The sequence below is a fragment of the Brachionichthys hirsutus genome, unplaced genomic scaffold (assembly GCF_040956055.1).
Source record: "Brachionichthys hirsutus isolate HB-005 unplaced genomic scaffold, CSIRO-AGI_Bhir_v1 contig_405, whole genome shotgun sequence".
NCBI lineage: Eukaryota > Metazoa > Chordata > Actinopteri > Lophiiformes > Brachionichthyidae > Brachionichthys > Brachionichthys hirsutus.
The window spans coordinates 33,869-47,091 of record NW_027180402.1 but is presented as its reverse complement, the minus strand read 5'-3'; the positions used below and the strand labels follow the sequence as shown (position 1 = coordinate 47,091).

General features: G+C 49.1%; 1 protein-coding gene across 1 annotated transcript; it reads right to left on the bottom strand.

Annotated features, from left to right (window-relative positions):
* Positions 1-6,935: 6,935 nt before the first annotated feature.
* Positions 6,936-12,688, bottom strand: LOC137914668 (pyridoxal-dependent decarboxylase domain-containing protein 1-like). The gene is made up of 10 exons (XM_068758183.1): positions 12,615-12,688; positions 12,378-12,446; positions 11,813-11,905; positions 11,144-11,333; positions 10,623-10,691; positions 10,464-10,542; positions 10,007-10,118; positions 9,591-9,639; positions 9,173-9,274; positions 6,936-7,794 (listed from the first exon to the last, which is right to left on the bottom strand). The coding sequence occupies exons 1-10, from the start codon at positions 12,686-12,688 to the stop codon at positions 7,624-7,626; spliced, it is 1,008 nt and encodes a 335-aa protein (XP_068614284.1). The 3' UTR covers positions 6,936-7,623.
* Positions 12,689-13,223: the final 535 nt, after the last annotated feature.

Here is a 13,223-nt window from a genome sequence, read left to right as displayed (position 1 = left end):
TTTGTCGGACAGCCACGAAATTCGGTACACACATGCGTCAAGTCAGGGCAAAAAAAAAAAAAAATTATGGCCACGCCCCCAAACACACAGGAAGGCGGCCATATTGGATTGAAACTTAAAAACTGCTGAGTCAGCGTTTGCACACACACACACTCCAATCCAAACCAAATTTTAAACACTTTTTGACCCTTCCTACCTGGACATTTTAAAAGTGAAACTTTGACAATCAGCCTTACAGCGCCCCCTAGAGAACGATAACAAAAATTGAATGGGAATTAAAAAAACACTTTGCCAGAAATGATTGAAACTTACCAGAAAAGTCCCTCATGTGGTCCCGATCAAAAAACACAATCGTAACCATGTTGTTGGTTTTACGGTGTTGCCGTGGCGATGGCAACCCCTCCTATGGGGAAGGGTCCGACGCCAACTTTGTCGGACAGCCACGAAATTCGGTACAGACATGCGTCATGTCAGGGCAAAAAAAAAAAGTATTGTGGCCACGCCCCCAGACACACAGGAAGGCGGCCATATTGGATTGAAACTCCTGATGGCAGATGGCCATATAATCCAAATAACGATTTGACTAAACTGTGAGCTACTCATGCAGCTAAAATCTAAACACTTGCGAAGCACTCAGGACAAAAGCGGCGTGCGTCGGCGGGTCAGCTCAATGGCCTGTCGGCCGGCGAGGGCCTACAACGCCGCTTGCGGCTTTAATTCTTTATTCTTCTTTATTCTTCTTTGTTCTGCTGTTTAAACGGCAATTTGACCCCCTGAACATGCTCGAAAACTCACCAAACTTTGAACCAAGCTCAGAACCGGCGAAAAATTAATTATTTTATGTGTTTTAAAATTGGGCATGAAAAAGTGGCGCGCTAGCGCCACCTACAAAAATCACAATGCATTGTGCCTATGGGGGGTCCGACGCCAACTTTGTCGGACAGCCACGAAATTCGGTACACACATGCGTCAAGTCAAGGCAAAAAAAAAAAAGTATTATGGCCACGCCCCCAGACACACAGGAAGGCGGCCATATTGGATATAATTTTAAAAACTGCAGAGTCAGCGTTTGCACACACACACACTCCAATCCAAACCAAATTTTAAACACTTATTGACCCTTCCTACCTGGACATTTTAAAAGTGAAACTTTGACAATCAGCCTTACAGCGCCCCCTAGAGAACGATAACAAAAATTGAATGGGAATTAAAAATACTTTGTCAGAAATGATTGAAACTCACCAGAAAAGTCCCTCATGTGGTCCCGATCAAAAACCACAATCGTAACCATGTTGTTTTTGCGGTGTTGCCGTGGCGATGGCATCCCTCCTATGGGGAGGGGTCCGACGCCAACTTTGTCGGACAGCCACGAAATTCGGTACAGACATGCGTCATGTCAGGGCAAAAAAAAAATGTATTGTGGCCACGCCCCCAGACACACAGGAAGGCGGCCATATTGGATTGAAACTCCTGATGGCAGATGGCCATATAATCCAAATAACGATTTGACTAAACTGTGAGCTACTCATGCAGCTCAAATCTAAACACTTGCGAAGCACTCAGGACAAAAGCGGCGTGCGTCGGCGGGTCAGCTCAACGGCCTGTCGGCCGGCGAGGGCCTACAACGCCGCTTGCGGCTTTAATTAGGCCCGAGCGCCTATACTAGGCGTAAGGGGCTATTGCTTTTGCAACGCAGAAGACGACAAGTTGACGAGCGCAGCTCGTCAACCCTCGACAAAGTTGACGAGCGCAGCTCGTCAACCCTCGGCATCCAACACACTCACGCACACACACACCGACACTCAACAGCACACACACACACACACCGACACTCAACAACACAAATGCACACACACAGAGATCCACAAACACGAGTTGACGAGCGCAGCGAGTCAACTCGTGTTTGTAACTGTCTTCCGATGGTTGACGAGCGCAGCGAGTCAACCATCGGGCGACCAACACACCCACGCCCACACCCACGACACTCAACAGCACACACACACACACCCCGACACTAAACAACACAGACACACAGACACACACAGACACACACAAACACGAGTTGACGAGCGAAGCTCGTCAACTCGTGTTTGTGTGCCCCCACAGGCGCGTAGCCCTCGTCGAGACCATTCCAAAAACGTATTTTGTGTAGAAATCGCACACTCAGAAAAAAAGTTATATTGTTTTTGCAAAAATTCTTTATTCTTTTTCTTTTTCTTTTTCTTTTTCTTTTTCTTTTTCTTTGTTCTGCTGTTTAAACGGCAATTTGACCCCCTGAACATGCTCGAAAACTCACCAAACTTTGAACCAAGCTCAGAACCGGCGAAAAATTAATTATTTTATGTGTTTTGAAATTGGGCATGAAAAAGTGGCGCGCTAGCGCCACCTACAAAAATCAGAATGCATTGTGCCTATGGGGGGTCCGACGCCAACTTTGTCGGACAGCCACGAAATTCGGTACACACATGCGTCAAGTCAGGGCAAAAAAAAAAAAGTATTATGGCCACGCCCCCAGACACACAGGAAGGCGGCCATATTGGATATAATTTTAAAAACTGCTGAGTCAGCGTTTGCACACACACACACTCCAATCCAAACCAAATTTTAAACACTTATTGACCCTTCCTACCTGGACACTTTAAAAGGGAAACTTTGACAATCAGCCTTACAGCGCCCCCTAGAGAACGATAACAAAAATTGAATGGGAATTTAAAAAACACTTTGCCAGAAATGATTGAAACTTACCAGAAAAGTCCCTCATGTGGTCCCGATCAAAAAACACAATCGTAACCATGTTGTTGTTTGTATGGTGTTGCCGTGGCGATGGCAACCCCTCCTATGGGGAGGGGTCCGACGCCAACGTTGTCGGACAGCCACGAAATTCGGTACAGACATGCGTCATGTCAGGGCAAAAAAAAAAGTATTATGGCCACGCCCCCAGACACACAGGAAGGCGGCCATATTGGATTGAAACTTAAAAACGGCAGATGGCCATATAATCCAAATAACAATTTGACTAAACTGTGAGCTACTAATGCAGCTCAAATCTAAACACTTGCGAAGCACTCAGGACAAAAGCGGCGTGCGTCGGCGGGTCAGCTCAACGGCCTGTCGGCCGGCGAGGGCCTACAACGCCGCTTGCGGCTTTAATTAGGCCCGAGCGCCTATACTAGGCGTAAGGGGCTATTGCTTTTGCAACGCAGAAGATGACAAGTTGACGAGCGCAGCTCGTCAACTCTTGACAAAGTTGACGAGCGCAGCTCGTCAACCCTCGACAAAGTTGACGAGCGCAGCTCGTCAACCCTCGGCATCCAACACACTCACGCACACACACACCGACACTCAACAGCACACACACACACCGACACTAAACAACACAAACGCACACACACAGAGATCCACAAACACGAGTTGACGAGCGCAGCGAGTCAACTCGTGTTTGTAACTGTCTTCCGATGGTTGACGAGCGCAGCGAGTCAACCATCGGGCGACCAACACACCCACGCCCACACCCACGACACTCAACAGCACACACACACACACCCCGACACTAAACAACACAGACACACAGACACACACACACACACAAACACGAGTTGACGAGCGAAGCTCGTCAACTCGTGTTTGTGTGCCCCCACAGACGCGTGGCCCTCGTCGAGACCATTCCAAAAATGTATTTTGTGTAGAAATCGCACACTCAGAAAAAAAGTTATATTGTTTTTGCAAAAATTCTTTATTCTTTTTCTTTTTCTTCTTTGTTCTGCTGTTTAAACGGCAATTTCACCCCCTGAACATGCTCGAAAACTCACCAAACTTTGAACCAAGCTCAGAACCGGCGAAAAATTAATTATTTTATGTGTTTCAAAATTGGGCATGAAAAAGTGGCGCGCTAGCGCCACCTACAAAAATCACAATGCATTGTGCCTATGGGGGGTCCGACGCCAACTTTGTCGGACAGCCACGAAATTCGGTACACACATGCGTCAAGTCAGGGCAAAAAAAAAAAAAAATTATGGCCACGCCCCCAAACACACAGGAAGGCGGCCATATTGGATTGAAACTTAAAAACTGCTGAGTCAGCGTTTGCACACACACACACTCCAATCCAAACCAAATTTTAAACACTTTTTGACCCTTCCTACCTGGACATTTTAAAAGTGAAACTTTGACAATCAGCCTTACAGCGCCCCCTAGAGAACGATAACAAAAATTGAATGGGAATTAAAAAAACACTTTGCCAGAAATGATTGAAACTTACCAGAAAAGTCCCTCATGTGGTCCCGATCAAAAAACACAATCGTAACCATGTTGTTGGTTTTACGGTGTTGCCGTGGCGATGGCAACCCCTCCTATGGGGAAGGGTCCGACGCCAACTTTGTCGGACAGCCACGAAATTCGGTACAGACATGCGTCATGTCAGGGCAAAAAAAAAAAGTATTGTGGCCACGCCCCCAGACACACAGGAAGGCGGCCATATTGGATTGAAACTCCTGATGGCAGATGGCCATATAATCCAAATAACGATTTGACTAAACTGTGAGCTACTCATGCAGCTAAAATCTAAACACTTGCGAAGCACTCAGGACAAAAGCGGCGTGCGTCGGCGGGTCAGCTCAATGGCCTGTCGGCCGGCGAGGGCCTACAACGCCGCTTGCGGCTTTAATTCTTTATTCTTCTTTATTCTTTGTTCTGCTGTTTAAACGGCAATTTGACCCCCTGAACATGCTCGAAAACTCACCAAACTTTGAACCAAGCTCAGAACCGGCGAAAAATTAATTATTTTATGTGTTTCAAAATTGGGCATGAAAAAGTGGCGCGCTAGCGCCACCTACAAAAATCACAATGCATTGTGCCTATGGGGGGTCCGACGCCAACTTTGTCGGACAGCCACAAAATTCGGTACACACATGCGTCAAGTCAGGGCAAAAAAAATAAATAAATATGGCCACGCCCCCAGACACACAGGAAGGCGGCCATATTGGATTGAATTTTAAAAACTGCTGAGTCAGCGTTTGCACACACACACACTCCAATCCAAACCAAATTTTAAACACTTATTGACCCTTCCTACCTGGACACTTTAAAAGGGAAACTTTGACAATCAGCCTTACAGCGCCCCCTAGAGAACGATAACAAAAATTGAATGGGAATTAAAAAAATACTTTGCCAGAAATGATTGAAACTTACCAGAAAAGTCCCTCACGTGGTCCCGATCAAAAAACACAATCGTAACCACGTTGTTGTTTTTACGCTGTTGCCATGGCGATGGCAACCCCTCCTATGGGGAGGGGTCCGACGCCAACTTTGTCGGACAGCCACGAAATTCGGTACAGACATGCGTCATGTCAGGGCAAAAAATATATATATTATGGCCACGCCCCCAGACACACAGGAAGGCGGCCATATTGGATTGAAACTCCTGATGGCAGATGGCCATATAATCCAAGTAACGATTTGACTAAACTGTGAGCTACCAATGCAGCTCAAATCTAAACACTTGCGAAGCACTCAGGACAAAAGCGGCGTGCGTCGGCGGGTCAGCTCAACGGCCTGTCGATTAAAGCGGCGTTGCTTGCGGCTTTAATTGTTATTGTTTTTGGAACGTAACCCCCGCGGAAAATGAGGGACTACTGTATAGCGCTTTTCTGCGCTCGTCAACTCGTGTTTGTGTGTGTCTGTATGTGTGTGTTGTTTAGTGTCGGGGTGTGTGTGTGTGCTGTTGAGTGTCGTGGGTGTGGGCGTGGGTGTGTTGGTCGCCCGATGGTTGACTCGCTGCGCTCGTCAACCATCGGAAGACAGTTACAACTCGTCAACTGTGTTTGTCAATGTCTGTGTGTGTGCGTGTGTGTTGTTGAGTGTCGGTGTGTGTGTGTGTGTGCTGTTGAGTGTCGGTGTGTGTGTGCGTGAGTGTGTTGGATGCCGAGGGTTGACGAGCTGCGCTCGTCAACTTTGTCGAGAGTTGACGAGCTGCGCTCGTCAACTTGTCGTCTTCTGCGTTGCAAAAGCAATAGCCCCTTACGCCTAGTATAGGCGCTCGGGCCTAATAAAGAAGAATAAAGAATTTTTGCAAAAACAATATAACTTTTTTTCTGAGTGTGCGATTTCTACACAAAATACATTTTCGGAATGGTCTCGACGAGGGCTACGCGTCTGTGGGGGCACACAAACACGAGTTGACGAGCGAAGCTCGTCAACTCGTGTTTGTGTGTGTGTGTGTGTGTCTGTGTGTCTGTGTTGTTTAGTGTCGGGGTGTGTGTGTGTGTGCTGTTGAGTGTCGTGGGTGTGGGCGTGGGTGTGTTGGTCGCCCGATGGTTGACTCGCTGCGCTCGTCAACCATCGGAAGACAGTTACAAACACGAGTTGACTCGCTGCGCTCGTCAACTCGTGTTTGTGGATCTCTGTGTGTGTGCATTTGTGTTGTTTAGTGTCGGGGTGTGTGTGTGTGCTGTTGAGTGTCGGTGTGTGTGTGCGTGAGTGTGTTGGTCGTCCTCAACAGCATGGCAAAGTTGGATGCCGAGGGTTGACGAGCTGCGCTCGTCAACTCTTCGTCTTCTGCGTTGCAAAAGCAATAGCCCCTTACGCCTAGAATAGGCGCTCGGGCCTAATAAGTGAAATCCGCAATGTAGTCATCTTTATTTATTTTAATTATTATACATGTACATAAATGTTTAAAGGCTGTAAATCCCCTCACCACACACTTTATACACTTTTAACAGTCAGGCATTAATCTCAATAGATTGTTTCAGTATTATAGAATGAAACCAAAGATCAGAACCTGTTTTCAGAACTAAATATAAATATATAGTACGTACAGTAAACGTTTTCCTGTTAATAATGTTAAGGCGTGCAGGTCGAGGAAAGAGCCGCTTGGAGTGCAGAAGAAGAAATATTCTACTCGTGCTGTCTTTAGTCTCTCATGCTGCTTTATTGGATAGCTTAGCACAGCGGAACGGCAGCAGCTACATGTATCAACAGGAAGAAACAAAACCCAAAAGGGACGTGACGTTTATGCTCCTACAAAATAAAAGCCTCTTTTTACACAGAGAATAAGAGCGCTATAAAACAAACGCTTAACAAATAAACATGATAGCTTTTATAAATAACGAATTTTATTTTAATGATCAACCTACGAGGTTGAACACATGAGAAGTTATTAATAGCGACTCGCGCTGTTTCACAGTTCCTTCAACCGCGCCCCTTCGTCTTGTGCCGTTTCAAGGCACGCTCAAGTGTAAAAAATAAAATCTGAAATTGCACTAAAAAACTCAGCGAAGCAGCGAAGTCGTGGAAAATGAACCGCATTATATCGAGGGACTACTGTATACATAAAATGCATTATTATTATCTATTTCCAGCCTGTCAATTTGCAGCTTTTCTGAGATCAGTTCCATTTTGAGTGTGCACCTTATTGATAGCACAGTTAGCCTAGCGCAGCAGCACATCTGTCAGCAGGGAAAATAGTCTGTGCGTAAATAAATAAAAAATCTACGACTCTACCGACAAATCTAAACTGTAATTCCTGGTCTCAGCGGCGATCTGGGTGCATCGCATGGTCAGCGAGAGAAGCTGCACACCCGCTGCAACCAGCTGCTGAACTGCCAAGGAGCAGTTTAAGCAGGAGCCTCAGAGTTGATGCACTTTGATCGGTTTTAGGTCAGTCATGCTCACCAGAGCAGCAGCGTGTGTGACCTTTTGCACAATTCCATTGTGACCGAGGTACTGCAAGGAGAGCCAGAGGGGAAGAGCTCGGAGTTTGGCCACCGGCTGGCTGGAGGTCAAACCTGCTGCTAGAGACTGAGATACAGAATAGAGTGGAAGGATAGGAAGCCAGAGACACAGGTCATCTGCAATGAGGCACTAACTGAGGACTAAACCACCGGCTGGCTGGAGGTCAAACCTGCTGCTAGAGACTGAGATACAGAATAGAGTGGAAGGATAGGAAGCCAGAGACACAGGTCATCTGCAATGAGGCACTGACTGAGGCCTAAACTACCGGCTGTAATGAGGCACTAACTGAGGACTAAACCACCGGCTGCAATGAGGCACTAACTGAGGTCTTAACCACCGGCTGCAATGAGGCACTAACTGAGGCCTAAACCACCGGCTGCAATGAGGCACTAACTGAGGACTAAACCACCGGCTGCAATGAGGCACTAACTGAGGACTAAACCACCGGCTGCAATGAGGCACTAGCTGAGGACTAAACCACCGGCTGCAATGAGGCACTAACTGAGGACTAAACCACCGGCTGCAATGAGGCACTAACTGAGGCCTAAACCACCGGCTGCAATGAGGCACTAGCTGAGGACTAAACTACCGACTGCAATGAGGCACTAGCTGAGGACTAAACCACCGGCTGCAATGAGGCACTAACTGAGGACTAAACCACCGGCTGCAATGAGGCACTAACTGAGGTCTTAACCACCGGCTGCAATGAGGCACTAACTGAGGCCTAAACCACCGGCTGCAATGAGGCACTAACTGAGGACTAAACCACCGGCTGCAATGAGGCACTAACTGAGGACTAAACCACCAGCTGCAATGAGGCACTAACTGAGGACTAAACCACCGGCTGCAATGAGGCACTAGCTGAGGACTAAACCACCGGCTGCAATGAGGCACTAACTGAGGACTAAACCACCGGCTGCAATGAGGCACTAACTGAGGTCTTAACCACCGGCTGCAATGAGGCACTAACTGAGGCCTAAACCACCGGCTGCAATGAGGCACTAACTGAGGACTAAACCACCGGCTGCAATGAGGCACTAACTGAGGACTAAACCACCGGCTGCAATGAGGCACTAACTGAGGCCTAAACTACCGGCTGCAATGAGGCACTAGCTGAGGACTAAACCACCGGCTGCAATGAGGCACTAACTGAGGACTAAACCACCGGCTGCAGTGAGGCACTAACTGAGGACTAAACCACCGGCTGCAATGAGGCACTAACTGAGGTCTTAACCACCGGCTGCAATGAGGCACTAACTGAGGTCTTAACCACCGGTTGCAATGAGGCACTAGCTGAGGCCTAAACCACCGGCTGCAATGAGGCACTAACTGAGGTCTTAACCACCGGCTGCAATGAGAGGAAAGCTACTTCAGTTTGAGTTTAACCGCCTCATACGTCCTTGGTTGACGACACCGCTGAGTGGAATTGTTCACACGAGCCTACCAGAGCTGGGTTTTCGTGTCTGTAGAGGGTGACGGCGGCCACAGCAGGCAGGCCCAGCCACGGACCGGGGGTGAGGGTCATACTGTCACACCTGGCTGCTGCCTGGAGGTGAAGGAGCACAGAGAGCCGCAGGTTACCAGAGCAGGAACGGCTGCAACGGCGTCGTGGGTCAGGGGAGGAGCGTTGCACCGTTCCCCTACCCCGCCAGTTCCGCTGAATGATAAATACATTTTCCGCTTTAAATGTGTTGTAAAATAAATCCCGACGCTGCAGCACCGTTTTCACGAGAAGCTCCAGAAATGTTTGTGTTCTACGTGTTTGTAAGGATTAATGGCCGAGACTGAGAAACGGGCCACACATTTCACGCCGCTCTGAACATTCTGTGTTGAAACTGGAGACAGTATTTACACCACGTTACCAGGATAGCTGAGGTGACCTGACCCGCCACCAGGGTTGCCAGGTTGACCCTAGAGGAGAAAGCACAACAGCAAGATAAACGACAAAACGGACCTCACGTAAGACATAAGAATCCTACGTAACAAATGCTGCTGATAATATTAGCTCGGTTAAATAATAGATAAGATTAAGGTGAAAAGCATTGGAAGACGGATCTCATCCCAAATGGGTGCGTGACGTTCATCTCAGCCGTTACGCTGCTTTATAGACCGGCAGGCGGCACCGAAACTAAAACAGGAGGACAAGATGCGTTTCGTAATTCATGCAGTGAAAGAAGCAAAGTCTGGCTTGTAACCCGAGAACAGACAGAGCTACAGGGAGAACCGCCCACACGCCTCCTGATGAGCGTCTCAGTCCCGTGCAGGAGGAGTGACCCACCCCCCAACATGGAGCCATATGTTGTACTGCTCACAGAGGTCCTTCAGACGAGCCAACTTGTAAATGGTAAATGGACTGCACTTATATAGCGCCTTTCCACCGCTTCGCGGCGCTCAAGGCGCTTTACATTAGGCCTCACATTCACCCTCACATTCACCCAGTCACACACACATTCATACTCCAGTGGGCGACTGCTGCCATGCAAGGTGCGGCCAGACCCACTGGGAGCAATTTGGGGTTCAGTGTCTTGCCCAAGGACACTTCGACACGCAGACAGTCAGAGCTGGGATTCGAACCACCGACCTTCTGATCACTGGACGACCCACTCTACCAACTGAGCCACAGCCGCCCCCTTGTCTGTGTGACCTGCTCCAGGGGTGCCTGGGGGGGCGGGGGGGCAAAGCAGATTATTACTCCTGGAAAGCACCAAATACTAGGACTGTGCCCGCTGGCTCACCTGCATTGGCGATCAGCAGCAACGGGAGCCTCCCGGCCTCGATGTCCTCTCGGATCAGTTTGTCCAACAGCGCAACATCCTGATGGCGTCAATGAGGACGAGTCCAACAACAGGCTGGAACTACGGGAAGCTGCGCTTTCAAGCGGTTCGTCTCCCTACCATCTGGTGCTGCGATCCGAAGACAGTGTTGCAGGGGGCCGCACACAGGCTGGAGAGCGGGAGGCCGAGCTACGGAGACAAGCTCCGACCACTGTCAGAGACTTATCGTCAAGTCTGCAGGACCAACCAAAGACGGGACAGAGACGACCAGCGTAAGACGAGAAAAGGACAGTTTAATCACTTTGTGGGAGCTCAAGAGGAATACGAGGGCGACCTCTGCTTTTAGAGACGACTATCATGATGGGCCAAATGTGCAGATGGATTATGGGTAATCTGTAAGGTTGAACTCATGGTAGCTCATACAAAAAACGACTTTTCCTCAGTAAGGGAGTTCTTATTGAATCCCAATGATCCCTTTCATGACCCGATCCCGACTCACCACCCCCACAGGGACGCCTGGCAGCATGACCCCTAACCCGAACCCGAACCCGAACCCAAACACCCGATGCTTAATAAATGAGGATTCGCACCACGGCCTTCAGACTGTTTAATTATGGTGCCGAGCGTTCTCTCCTTCCTACCTGGCTGCACAAGTGCTGTCCCAGCCCTGGCCTGCCGGAGGCGCTGTGGTAGACGACGGGCTGTTTGGAGCCGAGCACTCCGTATCCCTCAGAGGCATATTCTTCAAAATGAGTGTGAATGGCCAGCCGGCACACTTTGACGAGGCCGTCCCTGCCATCCTCATGGAAGTAGGCGGAGCCGTTCTCATACCTGGACGGGGGGGGCAGAGCAGCGAGTAGCTGGAGAGTTCACTATGGGTGCTAACGAATCCCAGAGGACCCCCTAGAGGACCCTCCAGAGAGCCCCCCCAGAGGGACCCCCCCAGAGAGCCCCCCCAGAGGACCCCCCAGAGGATCCCCCAGAGGACCCTCCAGAGAGCCCCCCCAGAGGACCCTCCAGAGGGACCCCCCCAGAGAGCCCCCCCAGAGGACCCCCCAGAGGACCCTCCAGAGGACCCTCCAGAGAGCCCCCCCAGAGGACCCCCCAGAGGACCCCCCACGCGTCCGCCGCAACTCACAAGACTTTTCACTAAATAAATATGTGGAGTAAAATCAGCCTCACAGAACTTCAAAGGATGAGGAACGCGTTTGATTTCACAGAAAGGTCAATGAGGTCAAACACAGTAATCGGGCTACAAATACTGCCAGTACTCGTCTTCATCACTTTTGTCACAGGCTAGTTCTGCTTACTGTTGGCTGGGCGGGTCCTCTTCTTCCTCCTCCTCCTCCTCTTCATGCATGAGGTTATGAACGAGGTGCAGGATGGTGGCAGCATCCTGACCGCTGCAGATCAAAGAGAGCATCGAGCGTTTGAACTCAGAACCGTTGCAGATCAAAGAGAGCATCGAGCGTTTGAACTCAGAAACACACATCGGGTTCTCCAAGGCGTCGGAAATAAAGCGCTTCATCGCTGCACCGCATTCACACCTGATCGTACTCAGACAGCGGCATTGCTACGAGCTTAGCAGTGCCCCCCCCCCCCCCCCCAATCCCAGGCAGGTTTTAAACACATCTAACAGAAGTACAGAGGGATGGCAGATTTAAAAATACATTAATAAGTGAAAATATAAATAATATTAAAGAACAAAGAAAACAAAGACACATACAAAATAGGACCGAAGTAAATATCAAATACGTATGTTTAATTCATAAAGTAAAAGTACCCAAAGTGTTTTGGGTGACCAGTCGCCTGTGGTGTGTGTGTGTGTGTGTGTGTGTGTGTGTGCGTGTGCGTGTGCGTTTGGGCACGTCTTACTCTCCCTGCAGCGGTCCAGGGATGATCGCTCCGCTGAAGCTCCGCCTCTCTGATCCCGCCTCCAGTTCTCTGAACAGGTGAACAGCACAAACAAGCACCTGAACGCGGGCGTCTCCCTCGTGTGTTCAGTACAACGTTCAGCAGACAGAGGTCGCCTGTTTCACATCGTGCAGTAAAAACTACAAATAAATACACAGCGAAGCAAAAAGAAATAAAGACAAAAAAAATAAATCTCACCTCTCTCCATCGCCCAGGAAGCTCATAGCGTCACTGAGGTTCCTGCCGACTTCAGCAAGCGTGGCGTCCACCATCTTGTGTGTGTGTGTGTGTGTGTGCGTGTGCGTGTCTGTGTGTGTGTGTGTGTGTGCGTGTGCGTGTCTGTGTGTGTGTGTCTGCTGGGAAAGTTAAAGAGAATTTAGAGGAGTTAGTCATTACAAACGCTCCTCGGTTTATCACGGAGACAACCTGAGAGGAAGGTAAGATAAACGATTGTGAGACTCCAGCCGGTTAGACGATGGTCGATTATCAACAACAACAACAACAACAACAACAACAACAACAGGCGCCCAGGCACACGCTGCGTCACCACCTCCACCCAAACAGGTACTTCTGATTCAACTGGTCCGGCGGCGTCATTGTCCTCACGCCATCAGGATGAGACAATCCGGAACATCAGCTGTGTCCACGTTGCCGGTTCCAAACAATGGACGACAGAACATCGTGAAGACACTCGAAAGACACGTCTCCAAGTTCCATTTTGGTATCTATTTAGCAAATCTAAATTTCAACGCTGTGATGTTCGGTGTTCAGAAGAGACGCTTCAGCAAAAAAGAAAAGCCTTTGAAA